Genomic DNA, 23,990 nt, shown 5'->3' with positions numbered 1-23,990 from the left:
ATAATAAATCATCTAAGAAAATTCCTTAGCTCCCTCACATCTCCATAAAAAGTTAGAAGCCTGGGAGTGTGTCCCGTGGTCAGGCCTGTTGTGTTGTGTGCTGGTTCCCCCCTGAGAGGAACTGTTACATGCTGTTAAGCAAACAGCAGTAAGTGTCTGACCTTTTCAGTCGGGAACCTTTAGCCTGCCACAGAACAGGGCCAAGAAGCAAGACGTCAATCTGGAGCCCAAGCGGAAGAAGCGAGCTGACAAATGCCACCACTATGCCACCATCAGCTTTGAGACCGCAAGGCCTTCCCCCCCACCCATCGTGCCACAACCATTACCACTCAGCAGCACTGTTGGGTGCATGCAGCGCACCCATATGCAACACGCACAGACTCGCGCATACACACACGGGTAAAAATTTAAAACACAGCTAATGGCGGAAGCCAGGATTAAATCAGCAAAGATTGCTTGAATAACGATGAAAGTTAAGATTTCTCTCCCGGTGGCATGTTTCAGCCCGAGGCCTCCTCGACAACTTGTGATGAGATTTCTGAAACCATCTTCATCAAACCTCTGAGGTTTAACATATTGTCTAGGAAAGCATGCAAAACACGTCTCTGACAACCCGCAACTGCAACAAAACTAGTGAATTTAAAACTGCATTGCAAAACCTCTATTCTAAAGGTTCAGTTATTTTTTTGTAACTCATTTATAGCATACAATAAAATATAACATCATGACCACCTACCTTCCTATTCCTCAGAGTGATGAGGACAGAAAAGTTCACAGTTAGAAGACTGCAGCAAAGAGTTTTAGCAACCATTAGAGGTAGAATGTATGTAATTCACAACGATTCTGTCTGTATGTTTGGACTTGGTTTCAGTCCAAACAGGGAAATAAAACAGGAGTTTCCTGTCACATCGTTAAATTGAGTGTATATTTTGTTGCGTTCTCATTCCTACATGTCTAGAATCCACAGTGTTCTGCTGTGCCCTTACCTTGTACGTTACTTTTAGTTGCTATTATCTGTGAATAATAATGTAATTCTCAATGAGAACCCAAAGGGGCTCAGATAATTCCAGGCCAAATAAATCAGACAGTAAGTGAAGCCACAAGTTTTAATTATAGTTTCAAGCTCTTTTAACCACAACATCAGCATAATACCATAGCATTAGATTATGTAATCTTATTATTGGGTTGCATTGATTTTGTGCGATGTACGTTGTGTGTGAACTGTTATAGAACCTTTATTTAAAAGTAAATACCATAAAGATTGAATTTAATAAGTAAAAAACTTTACTATATTATTTAAAATACTCCTGTAATAACTAGTTCAGTTCTTAAAAAATGAATATTAAAATGAAAAACACAAGCTGTCCTCACTTATCTTAAGTAGCAAGATGTAACTTCTTAAAACCTTCTAACTTAAGAAAAAATAAATCCCTTAAGCAAACTATCTATGTTTTTGTTAGGCTCTAAATGTGATGGCCTGACTAAAGAAATGCCATCCTGTGCTTTCTTTTCTTTTCTATTCCTTTTTTTTTTTTTTTACTTAGGACAGGACACAGCTAGTGTTCCTCCATGAATCTCTCAGTTTCTATCAGAGTTTGGTTGCTTGTGAGAGATGGCGTGATACAAAACAGGGATGTGAAGCAGAGTGTAAATATGTTTATGTATTAAACATGCCAAGCAGTGACAGGTAGCCAAGTGCTGGCCAAATCCTGACAAGACCAGAAAGACAATCTTTCCTCTGTTGCTTTCCTCTAATCCGTTCCTCAGCCCCAAAGTAAGGGCAGTCAGCCAACAACTATCCCCTATCTGTCTCCTCCTCTTGCTCATCTGGTCTGTAGAGGTATACTGTCATCAACACATCCATCCATCCGCCATATCAAGAACAAACAGATGTGTCCATGCTGACAAACATTCACAGAGAATTTGCACTTTTCTCGACCTCGCTGGCACTGAGGAAATGTGGTTTATTAGAGTGGAATCAAGCTGTCTGCTGAATTTTGTTAGGCTTGGCACCGTCATCAACTTTTCCTGAATTATTTCCGTTTCAACATTCCGTACTTCTCCAGACTCAAATATTTAGATTTTCGCTTTCTTATAATCTCGACATTTGAGTCAAAAAGATTCATTTGTTGGGGCTTTGCTATTTTATACAAAAGATGTTTTAAATTTAAAAAATTTATTTAAAAATGTATGTACTGATGTCTAATCTCCAGAAATGAGTCTTTGTATAACGTGCATGCAAACATATATATACATAATTGTCACATTTCAACACAAATCTTAATATGTTTTAGAGAATTTATTTTTTTATATATGTAAAACAAACATTAACCATGTATTTTTTAGCCTTGTTCACTCCAGCTTGGTAAAAACCAAGTGCTCTGCACTTTGCTTCATACAGAGGGTCTGGACCATCAACTACTGAGAAACAGTTGCATGCCGGATGTTTGGACTCTGCTGCAGTTTTAAATTTCATCCTATCACTGACATAAAACGTAAAATCCAAGTCACATGAACTGAAGTTTACGGTCGCAATATGAAACAACCTGAACAAGCTGAGTGGATGTGAAAGTCAAAGTTTCTGTCCGTAACTTGTTTATCAAAATATTTCTCTGTAATTGATGAAGCATTTCCGATTGCTTGAGCTCTTCTGCGGGCGAACCCCGATCAGAAGCGCTAAACTCCCGTTTGATCACGGTACAAATCGCATTAAAAGCAGCCCACTTCCACATTCAATAAATCTGCTCTGGCGTGCTGCGGAGCATGCTGGAGTCTTATGGCTATAAGGTAAATGTGTACCCTTCAGAAGAGGACTCAAATCAAGTCTAATGGAATTACATCTGGCGTACGCATTATACTGTCAGACAAGCTGAATGCCAGAGCTTCCCCTGAAGAGACTTCAGATGAATTTGGAAACCTGCTGTCGTTTTATATAAGGCTTTTATGGAAATAATTATCACGTTTCTTTCCAGTCTGACGTTTCTAGATCAGAAAGTAACATTTTAGGCCTCCTATGAGGAATTATAGGCGTCGTAAACTCACCTGTAAATAGAAATTTTCCTCCAATTTAATTTCATGTCATATTTCATAAAAAATAAAATAAATAAAAAAATCGAGGCTTTCGTAATCAGTACGTGAGTTTAAAACTGGAATCAGCAGATCTAAATTCATGAAAGCATGTAAAGCGTCCTTTATGCTCCCAAGCAGCAAAACCCAAGTCACTGTTAATGATTCCAAATTAGCAATCATCAACAGAACAAAAACCAATTGGAGGATTAGAAAAAGTGCTAGAACATTTTTTTTTAATTTAAATGTTTGAACAAATCTAACAAAAACCAAAAGCCTCCTGTCACTTGAACATAAATTCAAGGTTCATTAAGTTCATGAGTTGTTTATAATTCCAGGGACTCATTAAGAGTTCCCTGGGACAACAACTCCCTCATCTTGTCCTTTTCTCTCCCACTAGACAAAGAGCCGAGGCTTAATATAATGTGCTAAAGCGCACGGGCAAGTGTGCACAAACACACATGCCTTCTGTCAAAACACATCTCTCACCTGCTTCCGCCCCCTGACAACTTCGTGGCTAGAAAAGGTTCATTTTAGCCGGAATCTGACAGCTAGCAGGGTCACGGCAGCCTGTGGATTAACACTCCGTGACAAAGGCGAGTCATCGAATTAAATGCCTTGCATACACAGAAGACAAGTGGGAGGGGAGGTGTGGATTGGAGGGAATAAGGTTTAGTCAGAGAAAAGAGGGATGAGGCAGATCGGAGCAGAGCATGAGAGATAAGTGACGAACGCACCTCGGCGTCGCTCATCCCTCCCGTGTTTTCACTGCCCCCGCTCCCTCTTCCCCATCCTTTTGTCCGCCTGTGGGCCCGGCAGCAGAAGCTGTCACTGCGGAGGACCGCCTGTCAATCAAAGCATCCTAATCCAATGGCATGTCGGCGGGGGGACATGTCACATATGTTAAGAAGAGAGAACGAGGGGACTCTCGGGCGGCCGCGGTTGTGCGGTGCAAGTGTGCGCAAGAATGTGTGCGCGTGATCAAAAACGACTGCGGGGCAGAAGCACGGCTGCCAGGGAGTGTGGTGTGGCAGAGGCAGCGGGTGACAGGAGCCGTGGTGACACATGAGGCCCGGGACCAACTCTGAGTAACCTACCAGTCACTGGAGAGACTGAGGGGGAGGAGAGGGGGCAGAGCGGGGCGCAGGAGGGGTGGAGGGTATGAAGGCACGTACAAGACTAACCGCGACTGACGTGGGTAGCATTCAGAACCGGCACGCACCAATGACACGAACACAAACAGAGGGAGTGTGCTAGTCTATAAGTGTGTGAGAGTCAGGTAAGCACGAAAACCACATAGTAATTAATTATATCCCAGCAGTTGTGAAGTCTTTTGTCAACTTAAAGTAAACCTGCCTGCTCCGGTCCTGATTAGGGCTGTCAGCGTTAATGCGCCAACGCATGCGATTCATCTAAAAGGTTTAAGGCATCAATATTATATAATTCGGATTAATCGCATTGCCTATTTTGACCTAAATGCCTCTCTTCTGCACGGAGGGTTACTTAGTGTTCAAAGCAGCGCATCACACGGCCTTGTACTGCGGTCAACAATGCAGAGTCGTAAACGCAAGTTAAAAGAGTCAGACTGGGGAGCTCAGAGGCAAATTTCACTTTTAAAAAACGTCCTGGAGTTTGTATAAAACTAAGGTAGTACGCATCACAACGAGGAATTATTTTGCCACTGACGCACAACCAGTTTATAGTTGGCATTTCAAAAACAAAATGTCTTCTTATAAACCTTCCTGAAGATGAAAACCTAAACAATGTCAAATCTTCAGGTAATTTGGTTTGAGACAATAAAAGATTGTCTTAAACATTTTTGACAACTTACATATTTACATTTGAAGCTTACAAAGTTAAGCATTGTGATTAATCACAGCGCTAGGGTGCGATTAATCGGATACAATTTTTTGATCGACTGGCGGCAATAGTCCTAATGCAACACATAGAGAACCAGCTCTTGTACATGTGAAAATTTGTAATTATTTTCATCTCGTCACCTGATGAGGCTGGATGCGCTGAACGTTGCAGGTAAAGTCAAAGTAGAGTTGGAACTTGTCAAAGTCTTTTTTGTTGTGGTGTTCCGCTTCTGGATTTTTGTGTTCTTGGGCGACTTTCTCCTGCTCTTTTTCCTTTAGTGCCGTTTTAGACACACTGGACTGGATGGTCACGAAGCTCTTTTCACATCTGACAGAAAGAAACAACAAAAATCTGTTTGAGAATGTTCAAGAGATTCTTTACGGTAGCAGAGACTTAAAAAGTAATTTAAAAAAAAACAATATTAACATAATTTATGTACACAGAAATAGAAAAATGTACATAAAAGGAAATATTTTTACAATGTTTTAATGTAGGTGAGTGTCTCAGGGTCTTTGGCTATCATGTCAGCCAAAATATGCTCCATCCCAGTGGCCACTTCCTCCACACATGATAGACCTGTCTCACACACACACACACACACACACACACACACACCGATCCACAGTGACTTAACATAGTACATCTCTTAATCTCAATATTAATACAAGAATCAAATTTTACACCCTGAACGTCTATTTCTAGCCACAGTAACAATAAATAAAATGCTACAATGTGCCAGAGTAAATAGCCCGAGTCACAAGTGTCTCCATTTCACAAGAATCTGCCTTCAGAGAGTTAGGGGATAGTGAAAATAACAATCATTTTAAGGCCTGCGTGTTTTTTGTATGCGACTACAGTCAAGTGCTTCTTACCTTCAGTACCAGGCTTTACCCAAGCACTGAGGACCAGAGTGTGTGGTGCATTCAGCAGTGCGATGGCAGCGTCTTCCAGGCCCAATGCTTTGGCCCTGCGAGCTTTAGTGAGCTTGCTGCCTTTCTTGTAGGGAGTATACTGCAGGTAAAAACACAAAGCACAGATCCTGTTTTCTCTCCATTTATACACTCTGACTTTGTGCAGTCACACCTTTTCTTTTTATCATTCTTTAACTCTGTCATAGTTACATAATTAAGCTCTTTGAGAATTTTCATTCTCAAATACAGTGTTTAAAACAACTCAGTTTTAAACACTGTATTTGTTTGTGTTTACATGCTTATTTGCATGTGAAGTAGGTAAATTATATCTGTTAACACAGGATGGATTAAAATACCAGGTGTGATTCATCTGGTTTTACTTAGTCCGATTTTATGCGAAGCATTAGCTGTGAACAAAGCCTTATATTCTCCAAAGAAAACTGACAGAAACTCTGCACATAAATGAGTTATTAGACCAAATGAATATACTCTCACAAAGAAAGCCCAAAGAAGTCAAAAGCAACTCAATGTAACAGTATTATGGAGCTAAAATTACTGTTTAAACATGAACTTGTAAAACCCATATTTGTTTTTTTGTTTTTTTATTACTATTGTATTTTTGGCCTTATTTTATTGATCACATAGAAAAGTGTATTATTTTCAAATCAACATCACACCACATATCACATAATAAAATATATAAACTATAACAATGTTCTTTAGTTTTAGGTGATTTTTTTTAACAGATGGTTTAGTTGTTTCCAAAAAAAGTCATATTTGTCTGTCATTCTTTTTGCTACAATTTTTTTTTTAAAATTTCATATTTTTTGCCAGTAGTTGAACAATGTATATACTCTCATCCAGGCAAGCAGTCACTCAGGTGCGAACACTGAGATCTTGAAGTCAATGTAGATAGTTTATCACTGAATATCTGACCACATGATCCAGGTCATCAGCTGATCGGCAGCTCCTGAGGTTTTCCTCCAGCTCAGGTGTCAGAACACCATCTTTCTTCAGGGTCTGGATCACAGACTGGGTCTTCTTAGCAAGAGAACTAAACATATGAAGAAATCAGACAACAAAAAATCCATCTTAACCAAGGACAACAAAAAGGACGGCTGATCATCAACAGACACGCAGACGTTTTGGGGATCAAAGATGAACCACTACCACCATCTAGTGGCCAATAGCTGATACATCATCTCAAAAACACTCCACAATGTAGCTTTTCACACCTAAATGTGTGACTTTATGTAGCCACCTGATATTTAACAGATTTCTAATAAGTCCAGGGGTTTAACGGATGATATTTGTTTTGTGTACAATGCCTACCATAACTCCTCATAGACCATCTGGACGTCTCGAACCGCATCTGCGTCCATGTGGTTGATCATCTCTTTGCGGTAGCGCACCATGAAGGGAACAGTGTTTTCCTCGCGTAGCAGCTTGATGATGTTTCCGCACACCCACCGCTCCACACATGTCAGTGTAGAGAGAACCTGAGGAGAACAATAGAAACAGTAGAAAATTCATACATGTAATGGAAAAATGCATACTTTTTCATGCATTTAGTTGTTTAGCCGTAGCAAATTATTGCATGGGTTGTAGGAATTACTTGTTTTCTGTGCTTTCTGTCATGTTACAATGTACTGCCAAAAGTGGAAGAACAGTACAGAGAAGGTTTAAAAAGTTTCAGATTACATTTTTTTTTTTTTGCTTTTGGTCAAAAACCATTAATTAACATGCAACTTCATTTGACTTTGAACTTTTCTAAAAAATAAAAATAAAAATTTTTTTAAGTTAAAAGACAAATTATTCAAGAAATCAAGGATAAGTCATGTCCTCGCCACCTCAGTCAGGTCCCAGTTCATGTTGAGTTCATTCCTCAGAGAGTGCTCTCCGGACTCCGGGAAGGTGGGTTGTTGTCTCTGGCTCGTCTCACTGGTCTTCTGCTTTTTTAGACTCGGCTCATCAAAAGTGAAATCTTCTTCCGGCGCTTCCTCCTTCTTTACTTGGAGCCCAAACTGTGACGTCCCTTCGTCTGTCCATCCGTCTGTCTGATGGGCGTCCGACACAATAAAAGAGATCCTCTAAAAAACAGAAAACAAATAAAAAATATTACCAGAAACAAAGAAAAAAAAAAAGATGAGAGAAAATAGTCAAGATAGATTTGATCTAACGTGGATCAAATCTGTATTTCTATCATCACCAAAGTTGTGTTTTGCTTATATTATTCATGCTTATTCTTGCTGAGGTGGCCGTTATAATTACCTCTTCCTTCATTCCGACACTATTGCCTCTTTTTTCAGTCTTCTGTTCTTCAGTGCAACCAGTCTGTGTTTTCCTTTCATTTTCTCCTAAATCATCACCATTAGACTTCTTTCTCTTTTTTCCAACAGAAACAGACATGGCAGCATCTTTTTGTTCTGCTGCACGTTTGCGGGGCGCCCTGGGTTTAGGGACCTTAGGTTGTTTGGGAACTTTAGGTTGTTTTGGTTTAGCGGTCCTCTTGGGCACCGCTTTCATCCCTCCATCTGTAGGTGCTCTGGCAGCTTTGCCGGTAGCTTTTGTCGACTCTGATGGCTTCCACTCGTCCATTTCTTCATCACTACTCGCCATCTGAGCAGAAGACCTAATTGTACGGCAAGAATAAAAGTTCAACATCAGTAACAGAAAAAAAGGACAGAAATTTGTAAAAATTATGCAACACTCTTTAACATTTTCCCATTACAAACATCAACTTAAATGTGTTTTGGTAGTATTTTTAATGCTAGACCAACATAAAGCTGCCAGCAACATAAAGAAAAATGATACATTGGTGTCAATTTTTTAATATTAAAAACTTTTTGCAAACCTGGTGACATGATCAGATTTATGATATGTACAGCTAATAGCTCCTTTACTAGCCAATCGGTTAAGGCTGATAGAAAGTCAAGATTAAATAACCTAGGTGTATTTGATTTTTTTTTTATGGTTTGGTAATTTTGGAAAACAGCTGGGCACACTGGATTTTCTTTAGTGATAACAGCGAAAAGGGGGCAGAAAACATGCGTAGTTCTCAGTTTTCTATTTGTGAACATTGTGAAGGCCACATAAGTATTTTTATTTCTGTATGGCTATTACAATAAATATACATTAAAACTTTAAAAGCTTATTTGTACAAATATGTTTACAAGGAACTGTAAAGCCGTGCCTAAAGACTAATCTCAGAGAGAACAATCTTAAATGCAGGTAAATTAGTATCACAGTATGAGGTCATTTCAAATCTTCTAGTCACGTTGAACATGTCCACGAAGCTACTTTGTATTTTTAAAAGAATAGACTTATTGATTTAAATAAGTAAACATAACTCACTGCTCGGAATCTGTATTTTCATTTTCGTTGTAAATTACAGCTTTGGCAGTTGTTGCTCTGGGTCGTCGCATAATCTGTGGAAAAAGGCAAAACGTTAGGCTGCGTTATGAAACCTGCAACCATTAAAACGTTACATGAACTATTTTTTTCTTAGCAAACATTACTGTCAGTGCCTTAGCTATTGTTAACTTGTTGTCGTTTCCTTGTATTTTATTAGAAAAGAACAAGGACAAATAATATTTTATAATTAAACCTTCAAAGTTAGAATTTCTTAGACAAATGTGAGCGCGGAGCAGTCGGCTAGCTCAAACAAATAGTTTTGCTTGTAAAGCTTTTCAAATTTGCCGCTATACATTTATGCTAATGGTGTTAGGCGAGTTTGTAAACGGCATTTTCATGTCTTTCACGGTTTCTGCGTATTGTATAAAGCATGAGTTAATAAATATACCTTTGTAACGCTGAATATGCTTGGCTTACACTCAGCTGTCTCACAAAAATGTATAAAGCTGAACAGCAGCTTCCTGCAACAGTAGGGTTTCAACCAATCACAACACTCGAAGGCTTCCGTCTTTGACTCAGCTACCGCCCCCTGTCGTCTGGTAGTGCGTGAACCACTGAGAACTGTATTCAATCGTTCAATAAAAAATAGTGATAAACTGTTCATTTGTTTACCTTTATTTCAGAGGCATACCTCCAAATCTAAAACAAAATTGTAAATAAATTGTAATATGTTTCTGGGAGCAAAAAATACAATGGTTAACCAGTTATGATTATATTTTCTAAATATTTACTGATTTATTTTAGCCTTTTGCTTTAATATACAAACACTGCATGCCAACATATACAGTAGCTCAAAAGGCTTCTGTTAAAATAAGAAGTCTGTGAGGTAAGCACAATTGCACAATGGTTAGTGGTTAAAAAAAACATTACAATTTTGTAGTAAATAAATAGATATATTGTCATAAAGCTTAAACAAGGTGAATGTCATTAAAGAAGCGATAAGCGATAAATGGTAATTAATTAACTGTACAAACTCTGACTGACTTAATAATGTATGTTTTGAAATCATGAAGTTGGAGTAGAGTTTTCCAGACATGTCTTGTCATTGAATCCACATTATCATAACAATATCAAAAGGGACTTTTTTTTACTCTTTCAAACGTGTTAGTTTCAGCTCTTTCAAAGGAAATAGCTGCAGTTATCTTTCTGGATGGAGCAGTGTTTGACCCAAGGACTGAGACAAGCACATGTTCTCATCAAAAGAGGAAAAGATAAGGTCAACTTAACTTAGAGGGGGAAAAGATGAAGTATCTTTAAAGAGCAATAATTTGACCTTTGACCTTTGAATAATTTGAAAATACTGTTCGAAATGGGACTTGGGCCAATATGTCTGTGAAAGTACTTTCTTTTACTTTTACCTTTGTAGCTTGCAATGTACATGGCAATGAGATGCCTTCTATCTAATAAAAAACCACTACTAAGAAGTTACACATTTTGAAAAAAAATTCAACATAAACATTTGTCAAGAATAATTCAAGACTTGTGTGAGAATGTTTGAAGAGGTTAAGCCTCTAAAGTTGTGAGATCCTAACAAAAGATCTGGAAAGTGTAACTACTAGCATAATAAGACCTGAAGTATTTCCCAAATTCGCTGACTATTTTCTGACTCAATATTTATAGCTTTTTGTCCAATTCAGTTATTTTCCTAACGTCAATCCATTTACAATTTTTTTTCTCCCACTTCTGAAGACCGAGAACCAAAGTGCAGGCTGAAATCTGAATTTGGGTGGATGATGCAACTAAATGCCTCTAGTAAGAGAAACTTCTCTGAAGCAGCAACAGTGAAGGGAAGTCAGAATCAGGAAGAAAAACTAGAAATACAAAAGAAATTCAAAGCAACCGCAAGCATCAACAATAACAGATATGAAAAAACACCACATCACACCAGACATGACATATGTATCAAAGAATTAATGAATGTATCATTAAAAGTGACAGAGTATGGAGTATAGATACAGGTTGTCAATGTGATGTCAATCAATAAAAATAAAAAAAACTTGGATTTGTATCGATCAGCTATTAAACTCTTTGTTCCTGCTTGGGAAATCCAACAATGAGAAACCAAAGGAAAAATAGATGAACAGCTGTTTTCTTAAAGTCATGAATGTGTACAGGTATGTTTTATATTTGTGTATAAAATTGATTTTAGTAATCAATTTTGTTTTGTAACCAGGCTGCTGTGCACTGCAGACTTCTGCCCAGGTCCCCCTTGAAAATGAGATCTGGATCTCAATGGGGTTTACCTGGTTAAATAAAGGGGAAAAAAGAATAAATAATTAAAACTTTATAATTCCCTGTTACTTCTTGTTCCTCCCTCTTTAAGTCATATATAAACAATGATAAGGTTGTTTGGCTGCCCGTGATTTGTTAAAAATAAAATCCCTTATTTAGAGAAGACAATGTTTTTTTTTCTATTCTATTCTATTGAATCATCCTTATGCAAATTTCTAATGATTGAACTGCAGTTTCAACATTTAATGAAGATATGACTAGTTTTATTTTCGGAAACTTAGAAACTATGCCAATTATCTATAATAATTGTGATATTTAAATGCTTATTCCAGAAAACACTGAAAGCTATCTTAAGTATGAAGCTGATGTCACAAAATGAATGTTTTAATCTCACAGATACAACAGCAATCAAAATAACAATAATAAAAAGTCATTTCAAATCCTTAATCTAGGATTACATAAACATTTTTTATTCACAAAAGCATTTTTTTTTCTTTTTTATTAACTTAACAACATGTTGTTTGTTGACAGACGTTGTTATTATTAGAAAATATGCAAAGCAGCATGAATATTTGTAACGGGGATTTCAACAAGTCTATTCAAGCCGAAGTCTCTCTACCTTTCTTGGTAACAGATGATGAGTCAGAGTGAGAAGCCAACCAGAAAATCAAGACGAGAAAAAAAAAAAAAAAAAAAAACACCCAGCCGTAGAAGGACAAGGCTGTTCAGACAGCGCGCCTGGGTTTTCCTTCCAATCACTTTCAGTTCCGTCTGACTCAGATCCGTGAAAAGGGTCAAATCTCAGAGACTTCAGTCATTACTGCGAAACAACCTCCATCCTGTTCTAACAGAAGGTAAGCTTCCTCGCTCATCCTCTCTTCACTTTCTGACAGAGCAGCATCAGTGTCCTGACGAGGTGTTTGTGTTTCCAGGTGTTTGTGTTTGAGTGAAACATGTCTGACCCAGAGATCCCAACCCAACCTCTTCTTGAACAAACAGTCGTCAATGTGGGCCCACCAGCTCAGGGGTAAGAAGGGGGAGATGTTTATGTTTTTCACCATCAAAATTCGTGAATTTATGTTTGTATTTTTATATAGCCACGCTGTTGCTGTGATGTTTTTATTCAATGCTTTGTTATTTAAAATCCTCCTCCTTTTGGGATCCAAAAAGATCGGTTTTGTTCTACGTCATTGTAAAAAATATTGGGTTAACTTATTGAAACGAGGTAGTTTGGATATAGTTTATTTTCCAGCTAACTTTCTCTTCTAAATAATGTGAGGAACAACTTACTTCTGTAAATCACTGCTTCGCTGTTTATTGATTTCTTATATAGTATTTATTGAATTCCTTGGACATTTTAAAATGGTGGCAATCAGCAGGGTCAATGGATAACCTATTACATTTATTTCCATCTTGCAGTTAAAAACGTTTGAAAGTAGGATGTGATATTGGAACTGAACCAGACAAAAGAAAAAAAAACAACTACATTTACTGATGGCAGATGAATTTACATTTGAAATGATACATTTTATGGTCCATTATGAAGGTTGTTACTCTGCCCACGTCTGTAAAAGTCTTAGAAAAATTTAGTATGAACAAATACTACGTTAGGGTGTTTTTGAAATCCGAGAAAGTGGTTTAGTCTGTGGTTGTGGGTTTTAGTATAATTCAAAAATGTATTAGGACGCTCAGAGGAAGTATATTTTTTAAAAGTCATAAGAAGCTACGGTTGATTTAAAAACAAAAAAAGAAAAGAAAATTTCCCAAACTTTCTTTTATGCATCTGGTTAGCAACAACTGATGTCATCTGTGGGTGTATGTGGTGAATACCCTGAGCTAAGTTCCTCTTTTAGAGAACATTTTATTAAAAGAAAAAAAACCATCTGGTTTTTATTTACAAACTTTGACTCCAGAATTGCACATTTCTTTTACGTTCTTTTACTTAATAACAGAACAAACAAAAACAAAAAAACCTCTTCTCTCCTCCTTGCGTCTCTTTTCAGCCCGTCGTCCACCCGGGCCTACAAGGTGGCAGGATTCACCCTGTTGGCCTGCGTGCTGATCATGGGTCAGGCAGCGATCGCCTACCTTCTGGTCAACCAGGGGAACGACATCAAGAACCTGCAGGATCAGAACAACAACATGAACATGAAGATGACCAATGGAGGATCTGGTGAGGAGGCAACGTTCAGTTCACATTAGGAGCATTGTATTGTAATCTACACTTTTTTCTTTGCTGTGAGCACATAATGAAAGGTCAACTGTATTAGTAATTTAATGGGGTTTTTTGAACATTAGTCACAGCCAAGGACATAAAAATGGAATAAATTATGTTTTAGTACTTTTGGTCCTTTTACTTTCGGCACATGGTTATCACTAGCCTAACCTGTTAGAAAAATAAAAGTACACAGTGACTTATATAGAGTTCCCTATTCAAAACGAAGCATATGCAGGGTTTTCTTTTTCTGGTTAAATTGTTCAGGATTTCAAATGTTCTTTGTTGGAAAACCTAGTTTTGTTTCCCCATCAGCAGCAGCACAGCAACAGCTTCTGAATCAGAGCTTGTGTTGCCATAAAGAGCAAATACTGTCAATTACAGCCAGCAGTTTTTGGGTTCCAAAAAATGTAACTTTGCTGTGGTAAATTTGGCTTCAGTTATGTTAATTTAAGTCCTATGTCATAGACAGCACCAATATGTATCTCATAAAGAATTATCAAGACTCTCTGCATGAAGAAATACTCAAAGTTTTATCCAGAATAGCCAATAGTAACAAAAGTAACCTACTTCTTCTATAATCTATTTAAGTATTGTGTGACAAGCAAACAATATCTGATCGCAAACCATTAAAAAGAAACCCACAATTGCATATTTTATTAGCAGCAGACTTTGTTAAAATCCAGGGAAATCGGTTTTAATGCGTGTTTTTGGATCATTGTTCTGCTGTCTCAAAGTTTCAAGTATCACACCTGAGCTGTCACCCTCACATAAAGGGAAATTGATAATAATGTTCAAGAACAAACAAGAAAAAATCCTCACAACATTCAAGCGAAACACTAAAAGTTTATAAGGAGGCCTCTGTAGAGGACATGTTCTCGCTGTCTCACATGCCGCTTGTATTTTGGTCTGCAGCTTCGGTGCCTGTGAGGATGCACATCCCCATGAGCCCTGCAATGGAGATGATGGATACCTCCATGGAGGTAAAAGATTATCTTAGTCCTCTTCCCTGACTCCCTCCCTCATCAATAATATGTATTCTTGAAGTAAATGTCATCTTTTATTTTTGTCAAACCAAGTCGTCTCTTTAATTTTTAATTTTTTTTTCTTCTTTGCACTGCAGGAGGAATCAAGCGGAACTAAAAAACCCAGTACGTTTCTGTTTAAATTACATTCTTCCACGCAATTAATGGGATAATCTTGTCTACATAACAAACAAGCAAGTGTGATAACACATTTTTAAATGCCTTTTCCTTCCAGCCACTCCCATCACCCAGTGCCAGCTGGAAGCTGCTGGTGTGAAGCCAGGTCCGATGCCTGGCTTCTCCCCCACGTGCGACAAGCTGGGTCGGTACGTGCCCCAGCAGTGCTTCCAGGGCCAGTGCTGGTGCGTGAACCCAGCCGACGGGCAACTGATTCCCGGAGACAGGAGCTGCATGAGATCTGCCTTTTCTGGTGAGACGGCGTGGCTGTCAGATTTTTGTCAAATAAATATCGGAAATGACTGCACTTTGTTTTATTTTATCAATTGAAAAAATAAATTTTAGATCTAAAATTTGTTTTATATATAAAAACTTCATAGTCATTTTTAAAGTATTAAATAGTATTAATATTTTGTTTTTATAGAAAAGAGGATTATTTTAAGTATCCTGACAAAAGGGTAAGAGGTTACTGACATTTAAGTGTTTGTTTTTGTAGGAGGCCTGATGACTCTCAACCAGAATTTGGTGAGTTAACATTATTTATAATAACACAAAAGTATTTGAGCCCTAACATGCTGTTCCGATTGAGATTATGTGTTTCAGAACTTCAAACAAATTTTAATGCCGCGCACAGTTTTCCTGAGCAAATACAAAAGATGATTTTTTCTATTAAGGGAAAAAAAATAATTTGATCCAAACCAACCTGGCACACGAAGATGGAACTGCTGACTCTTAAACTGGTTGTTCCGTCTTTGGTGACAACAGCTGCCAATAAGCTTTTGTGGTAACTAGTGAGTGAAGGGATTTTTGCAGGATTGTTTTAATTCAGTTTCATTCAGATTACTTTCCCAGTTAGCTTAGTTATAGCTAGGCCTCCTTCATGACTTTCTACAAGAGAGTGGCTCTTTATAGTTTGACTAGTTCAAGCGTTTCTTGTGACCTTTTTCTTACAGATGTCTAAGAATAGACATATTCTTAGTCACTGACTGTGTTCATCTCTTCTTGACTGTTTATAGAATCGACTTTGATTGGTCGCTATTTCACGTTGTCAGACAGGTTCTGTTTAAGTGGTTTGTTGATTATACTGATTGTAATCAGGTCTGGGTGTGGCAGTGAAAGGAAACCAGCTTCTAAAAACGGGTTTAATTTATCATTTGACAAGGTGGCAGTTACTCTTTTATATGCAGCCAGATTGGTTTGGATCAATTTTTTCCCCCTCAGTGAATGACATCATCATTTAAAAACTGTATTTTTGTCTAAGTCTATATTTGCTGATAAAATTTGTTTAATGATCTGAATTATTTCACACACACACACACAAAAAAATACTATCTTGATTCAATGCTTCAATTACTTGTGCTATATGTTATTCATGTTTTTATTTTCGGTTGACTGCAGTTTATTAGTAAGTCGAACTAACAGTATAGATTTAACCTTTAGAAAAAAATCTACCCTGTATTGTAAAGGTGTGCTCATATTAAATTTTATTGTTTTTTTAGGACACAGATGAGGCCTGAATCTCTTCCTAATGAACAGAAACTGACATCAGTTCAATTTTTAATGACATCTTCCAGCTTTGCCAGCTTTTTTTCAACGATTTAAATAAAGATAATTTGGTGTTGGTGTTCATAGTTGCTCATTTTCTGATTGTTAATTGGATTTCCTTCATGTTTTTAACTTTCCTGCAACTTATATGCAAGCAATAAATTGACTTTAGGTCATTTTAACGTGTAAGCTGATATATTTCTCTCATGTGCATCTCATCGATAGCTAAATATTATTTTAATCTGATTCTGTAACAGTAAAAAGAAAACAAAACAGATATTTGGTCCTTGGATGTCAAAAATTAGAAAACCATGTATTGATCTGTATTTTAAAAACAATTTATAACGCAAACACAGTTCTCATAATTTCTCATTTATTTGAACAACTGAAATAAATCTGTTACAGTTTTGGTGAGTTTTTTTTTTTGGGTGACATTTCAGTGGAATTTCAATCTTGAGTTTGAGTTGTGCAGGCAGGAATAAAAACAACAGAAAAAAAATAAAACTAGTTAAAGAATAATGAAGCTGCGCAAAATAACAATTCCAAGGGAATATGCCTAAAAGCAAAACTGAAAACTTAAAACGCCAAACCCTGCAAAGCAATACAAGCAAAACAAAATGATTGTCAATAGGCACATCTTCGTTTTACCTTCAAAGGCAACTTTAAAACAATTTAACACAATTACACAACCAAAAACTATTTCAAATCAGATTTTCTGCTACGGCTTGATCTTCATAACAGATGTGCCCTTTTAAATTGCAATGCAAACTATCAGTGACGTAAAAAATCCACATGCTGCTTTACAGTCATTGCTTTGTTGAAGATAAAACTTACAGAGTTAAAGGAGATGTTTTTGAAATGCAGATGGGGAAAAATGTGATATTTTCAACCTATTTCTATATATTTTTTTTTAAATATCTTCAAATTAATCACAATTCAAACTTTTGACATTAGAATATCTATAAGGGGCTCTGTCATTTAATTTGCATTCTAAAAGATAAGAAACTTAGTGCAGTTTGAATAACTTCAACAATCTTTCAACCAACCAGCAGGGGGCGTTTTAAGATAAAGTGGACACATGCAAAACAAAGTGACATTTTTCTTCAAATATGTTAAATATCTAAGAAACAGGTTTTTGACACATCATATGATAAATATAGCTCTGTCAAAAATAACATAACAAATTTAAATCTCTAAAAGAAGTGGAAAAATAAAAAGAATCAACTGGTTTCCAGCATGAAACAGGCAGCCAGATCTGTGAGGAAAAGGCTATTGCACACATGGCATGAAATGACATGAGGTCAAGTCCAAACCAGATTAGGCACTCTTACACATACAACAAATTTCCACCGATATTCTCACAAACAATAACACTACATATACGTATTTTTAGCTTTTGTGCACACTTCAAACTCTGGATACGAATCGTTTACAAGCGGAGACGGGAGAGTCGGGCGCATTCATGGGGGCAAAAATGCGTCCAACTTGTAAAACAGGAAAGTGATTTTAAAAATTCAACAAAAACAATAGATACATGAATTCTGTAACCAAAAAAAAGGAAAGTGATGTAGGCAAGCCACTTTATACCATAAATGTTCCATCACCTGCAAATAATAATAAAAGAAAAAAACAGTTGGGATCTGACAGGTTACACACAGAGACATACACTCAGGGCCAGGCTGAGGCGTTTTTACACAGAATATAAAAAAAAAAAACAGTACATTAATTAAGGCGCCTGTAGGTCATTTCTGATCGACTGAGGGCATGAGATGTTAAAGAAAACTCATAACTGGCGGTGAGAAATACCACAGTGATCAAGCTTCTCCTGGCCAACACATATTTCCAGTTTTCTTTTAACACTTAGGCTGATTCCCATTTTATTTTATAAAGACTTAAACACAAAAGAGGGGGGAAAAAAACGTGATCCAGGTTCTTTTTATACAGGTGAGTAGTTTAAATCCAGCATAAAGTTATCAAATGGAAGTATATGTCTTGACGTTTTACATGATTTTTATTAAACTAAAAAAATAACATCATTTTGGTTCATTGTAGACCGGAAATGCTGGCCTTCATTATTATATATGTACAGGGGAAATATTATCATTTATTTTCAGCATTTTCAGTATGATGAGCAATCAGAGGTGATTTGTTAAGTCTGATCTCTGACTGACTGATTAGTGCGTCTGTAATTAGTCTACCAAGCATATTCTGCCACTCTTTGCTCTTGCATAAATTTTATTTAGCTCGTTCTTAATTAGCTTTATAAAGTACCCAACTTTTGAGTTTTCCCATAAACTGAGATTACATATTCACAAATGTTCTTTTCACTAAATATTTTGCTATTTACTTTTCTTTTATGGCTGTTGGGACACAGAGCAATTGTGATTATGAGCATTATTATATGTTGAAACGAAACGATTTTTTTTCCCCCCCTCATTTTTGTTAGATAAAATTTTCACAATGCGTTTCCATTTCCATCACTGGGGATTCTCCCAAAATATATATCAATATTTTCTCCTTTTTGAAACTGCAGATATTTCCATTTTAATACTCATTAAATGCTCCCTGCATTTAGTAGGAATTTAGCTCAACATGACACACAAAAAATAGCCCACAATTATCAAATTGGGACCGAGTGTTATACTGATCAATACAGAAAGTAGATCACAGCTGTACCAGCGCCACTTTGATGTTGTAAACTTTCTCTATTTTGCCACTTTCTTCTCATTTACGTCGTCCTTTCAGGTTCTGTATGTATTCCTTGACGGTGTTTTCAATATTTGGAACAGCATAGTTTTGTGCTGCGTATATCCCTGTGCATGTTCCTATTGCAACACCCATCAGCGCCGAAGAGCGTAGCCTGGCAACCACGTAACCGGCCAGGAAACCCTTCAAGAAAGGAGAAGCGAGCAGGCTGCCTCCCTGGAAAAGACAAGAAGAATCAGACTGGTGGTTTCTCCAGATGACTGACAGTAACATGCACTCACAACCCAGCCGTCATTTTCAAAGACACCGAAGATTAAGACATTGTTTCCAAGTGAAGTTCAAAGTGAAGATGGCAGGCTGAATATTATTGCACTTATTTTAACCTGATACCAGTAAATAGTGATCTGGAAGTTTAAGTTAAATTTATTTACTTGGATGATTCATAATGTTTAATGAAATAAAACAAACAAAAATTTTAATAATCAAATTAAATTGATTGGATGCTAGTCATTTCTCAGCTTTGCCATTTTGTTACTTCTGCAGTTTTGGATGTTTTCTACTGATAAAAAAATATAACAATCAAGCTCGATAGAAGCAAAATATGAACTAGTGAGAGTGAGAGGTGTGTGTGTATAACACTTTCACCCTCAAATATATAACTATCAATGTTTTTACAGACTATTTGCCTCTGAAATGATGTCGGTGGAAAAATAACCCGAACATGTGCACATTTATCCCAGCGTGAGCCTTACTGGAGGAATCCCAGCTTGTATCTCATCTTCCACCCGTTTCTGGATGTCCTCCAGCTGGTCTTTCAGCTCCACCAGGTCCCTGAGCTGACCCAGAGGATTCTGCATTCACATCCGTAGAAACGCAGAGACAAACGGGTTAGAGAGGGGATTCCTAAAACATGGTTTGCAGAACTAATTCATGATATTAATTTACCACTTTCCTAGTAAATGTTCAATTATCGCAAAACTTGTCTTTTTACTGGCTAATTTTAGTTTATTTTTTCTTGTAGTTCTACTGTAATGTGAATTAAGTGTCAGAGAAGAAACCCCGTTATAAGTGACAGGTTTGTATTTCCTGAAACAGTCCGCTTGAGCTCAGAATATTTACATCAATTTGTAAACTAGATATTTAGCTCTAACTAGGCTCAAACTTTATCCCATAAACAAACTTCGGGAAATTTAAGCAGATAAACTGTGACGAAAAAACATCAGCTAAAAGTTAAGTTTTTTGTTGTTATAACAGCTTAATAGTGGGTGTAGCATTTGCTATATGTTCCCTGTACTTTAAAGCACTTTACAAGAGTGTACAACTGCGCAAAAACAAATACGAAAAGGCTATTCTGACTGAAATAGCTTGAAGCTAATGCTAACCGACCACATGAAGGGCTACATCAATGACAGGGCGGCTTAAATTTGATATTCACATTCCAAAGCGAGTTTAATGATAAAACACCGACCTTATCATCTGACATTGCTTAGATTTATCCAATAGAGTCTCCCTGGTTGTTTGAGACTAGAAGAACTAAACAGGGAAAGTAAAAACAGTTCTTTTTCTGTTCCTGTAGCTATTAACAAAAATGCAGTTGGTGAATTACCGCCACCAACTGGTTTGGAGGATGTATTGTAATGATGCTGAAACAGATGTCCTGTAAAGCACTTATGTCTCTTTTAGAAAATACACCAAAGCTGGATAAATGTTACACATTATGAATTATGACTGTGAGTTTGATTGAAATTACCCTGCTGTGTTATCATTTGCTGTGCTTTGAAATCCTTTCAAATCCAACAAAAACGCTAATTCCCTTTTTTTTTGTGTGTGTTTTTTGTTTTGTTTGTGATTTTAAAATCTAATGAATCTAGCTCTCCTCACTCACTGGTTAAATTAATACAAGCAACAACTGCCATGATTAATAAGCTTTGTGAGTTGATTCTTACTTATGTTACAGTCATTAAGGTCTTTCCATAAATATTGATTTCTTTGTTCTGAGTTTCTCAGTTCTTTCTTGTGTATTTGGTTAGATTTTTTTATTTTGTGTTTTGGTTTAGGTCTCTGTTTGTTCTGTTTATGCCCCTTCCTTCAGTTTTTCCTCCTCTTCCTTTTCCAAAAACAACTCCACACTCTTCTTATTAGTTTCCTCTTGTTCTTATTGCTCTCATCACTTGCCTACAGACAGAAAATGAACAGAAATCACCCCACACACAACTCCGTACCATGTTGTTAGCAGTAATATGCCATGGGGATGCCTTTTTCCATGCAGAGACCAGAGGGCTGTTCAGCGTTTATGAGGAAGGTAATAAATTTTGAGGTCACGCCCTGCTTTGTGTCTAAAGCATAAAATCTATTGAAGATGCTTTGAAGTTTGTAGTTGTAAAATAAGTGAAAATGTGGGCCAGCTAAAGTTTTATTAATACATGCAATTCATTCAAAGATTAGAGCAACATTTTTCAAACTGAAGGCTGGCAGGAACACAATCGGGTTTCTTATCATTGTGATAGATGATGTAGTCAAGTCAAGTTTATTGTTAGGAACAAAATGAAACACTTAGGCAAAAATTATTTTAAAAAACAGACAGATCAAGATTCACAGAAACAGTTTGACATGCATCAATTTAAGGTTGATGCTAAAGTCACATAAAATATAAAGGTTGTAAAACAAACATCACGCCACATAAATATTTTATGATGCCCTATTGGACTGTCTGAGCAGCATTTAAAATATTCTGGAGGGTAATTTTTCTTCTGTGTGTATGAAGTAAAGGCCTGCAGGGCTGATCAAAAGCGTGATTTGAAAACAGCAAGAGTGGGAGTGTGCTGCAAGACAAGAGAAAGATGAAGCAATAAGGAAGCAGAGAAAGCTCAGTGGAAGCATCGTTTATTCCGATCAGACACAAAGGTCAAGCAAAAACCGCAGGTGGAAACAAGCTCTAATAGATTTAGACAGATTTACTTTGCTGAAGATGATTTTTCCCACTTTTCACTTCTTCTGTAACCTGTTTAGGACAGAGTGCATTAACATCTCCTCACTCTGGCTCATCTCAGATGGAGATGACACATTTTACTGCTGCAGTGGCACTCTGCATACTGTTAGACGAGTTGAAACTTTGTCCCTCTGGGGGGAATTGAGGTGTTTAAGGAGCCATGGAGGTAAGGCGTCTCTGATCTTCACTGCTGTTGATGATTTAGCGCAGTTATTGATTGTGGCTTTGTCCCATTTGGCTGACTAATCTTTGGATCCCTCCATAAAGGAAAGGTCACAGAAGCTTATGGTGCAGGGACTTCTGAGGAAGTGTGTTTATGTACCATGAACATCAAGAAAAGACAAATATATAGGCCAAAGTACATGAAAAGAGTGTTGGGAAAAACATGAACTTATTTACAATCAGGAAAAAAAATGTGTCTTTTATAGCTTTCAGGCTAAAATGTCATCCATTATTTAATAAGCATTTTGGTCCCAAAAATGATGATGATGATATCATGCTTTTATAAGCAGTTTGTAAGTTTTGAGTTTCAGAAATAAATGTGTTTTTAAGCAAAGTTTTTGTATCAAATCCAAGCAACACCAAAGGGTCTTGTGAAGATGATCACAAGAAACTTGACACCGTCAGATTGGACCTGTTCAAAAACAGGCTGAGGGCCACTGAGCAAGGAATTAGCCATTACTTTGAAAGCAACTTTTAAAAGCTATGCTACAGTTTGTAAATTCAGGATCAAGGCCTGAATTTCCACAGACGTGTCCAGGGGTTTGTAGACACTAAAGTTAAAAGGTTTGGCCATAATGACAGTCGTAACGTTTGGAGGGAAAAAAGGGATCTTCCAAACCTGAGAACATATCTGTGAAGGAGACAGCGCCACCTGTGGACCAGAAGGCACTGCTACACTTTACAAAATGGATGGAATCACGAAGAAAGAAGATTATGTGAAGTTAACGCTTGATTTGAATTTCAGAAAAATTGTACAGAGAGCTGAAGATGTGTGAGCAAGTTGGCCTACAGACTTTGCTGAGTTAGACTAGTTCTGTCTGGGGGAAATGGGTCAAACTTCCAGCAAACTATTTTGAAAAGCTGATGGAAGGATAACCAGGAATATTTGGTCAAAGTTATGTTAAGAAAAGAATTTGACCAAATACTGAAGACTTTTTAAAAATCTTAGAAAGCTAAAAAAGTAATTCAAGAAGAAACTCTTAGCAGGTATTTAAGAAAAACATAGAGTAAAAAAAGGTCAAAATAAAAATAGAGAAAGGTAAATAGTCGTTGATGTCGGCAGTTTTACAAACCCAGTGCCTCAGAATATTAAGGAAAATAACCCAAAACTGCTCTGAACTTTCTTATTTTTCTAATGTCAAAAGTGTTCAATATAAAGTATAAACATTTAAAATTGGCTAGCCTCTCCTAGCCAAAGAAATAAGCAGCAGTTATAATTTCCTGACTAATAATTCACTTAAGACTGTTGTACCGATGAGTGCATTAATAAATTACTGCCTTCTGCCTCCCCACCCTCTCTCTCTCTCTGCCTGCTGTGGTATAAACAGACGGCTAATGACAGCATGTGCACTGCTGCATTTGACAGCAATAAACTCTGTTGGATGTTTTACTGATGCGGCGTTTTACGTCATTGCTGTTTTCTGCAAACAGCAATGATGCAAATAGCCCGCAAAGCTTTCCTTGAAAGTTTTACGCTTTAATTTATGTTTTTTTTTTTTCTTTTCTTTTTTTCTAGCTGTGGATCACTTTTGATCCAGGTAATGAAATGAAAGCGTTTCATCAATCATACGCCCTTGCAGTATACCAAACAGCCCGGAGCTTTTCCTCTCAAGCCTCAAGTCTCAAAG

General features: G+C 37.1%; 1 protein-coding gene across 4 annotated transcripts in view; it reads right to left on the bottom strand.

Annotated features, from left to right (window-relative positions):
- Window positions 1–9,720, bottom strand: part of srbd1 (S1 RNA binding domain 1) — a 50,655-nt gene extending 40,935 nt beyond the window's left edge. For all 4 annotated transcript variants that reach the window (XM_008428736.2, XM_008428735.1, XM_017309193.1 and 1 more), the window contains exons 1-9: window positions 9,640–9,720; window positions 9,192–9,265; window positions 8,109–8,469; window positions 7,688–7,927; window positions 7,170–7,336; window positions 6,774–6,891; window positions 5,799–5,937; window positions 5,406–5,502; window positions 5,067–5,253 (exon numbers count right to left, since the gene is read on the bottom strand). In XM_008428736.2, coding sequence (XP_008426958.1) covers window positions 5,067–5,253; window positions 5,406–5,502; window positions 5,799–5,937; window positions 6,774–6,891; window positions 7,170–7,336; window positions 7,688–7,927; window positions 8,109–8,469; window positions 9,192–9,262 — 1,380 coding nt within the window. In that variant the 5' untranslated portion in view covers window positions 9,263–9,265; window positions 9,640–9,720. The remainder of the gene's footprint in view (window positions 1–5,066; window positions 5,254–5,405; window positions 5,503–5,798; window positions 5,938–6,773; window positions 6,892–7,169; window positions 7,337–7,687; window positions 7,928–8,108; window positions 8,470–9,191; window positions 9,266–9,639) is intronic.
- Window positions 9,721–23,990: the final 14,270 nt, after the last annotated feature.

Source organism: Poecilia reticulata, linkage group LG15 (genome assembly GCF_000633615.1).
Source record: "Poecilia reticulata strain Guanapo linkage group LG15, Guppy_female_1.0+MT, whole genome shotgun sequence".
Taxonomy (NCBI): Eukaryota; Metazoa; Chordata; class Actinopteri; order Cyprinodontiformes; family Poeciliidae; genus Poecilia; species Poecilia reticulata.
This window is presented reverse-complemented; position numbering and strand designations above follow the sequence as displayed.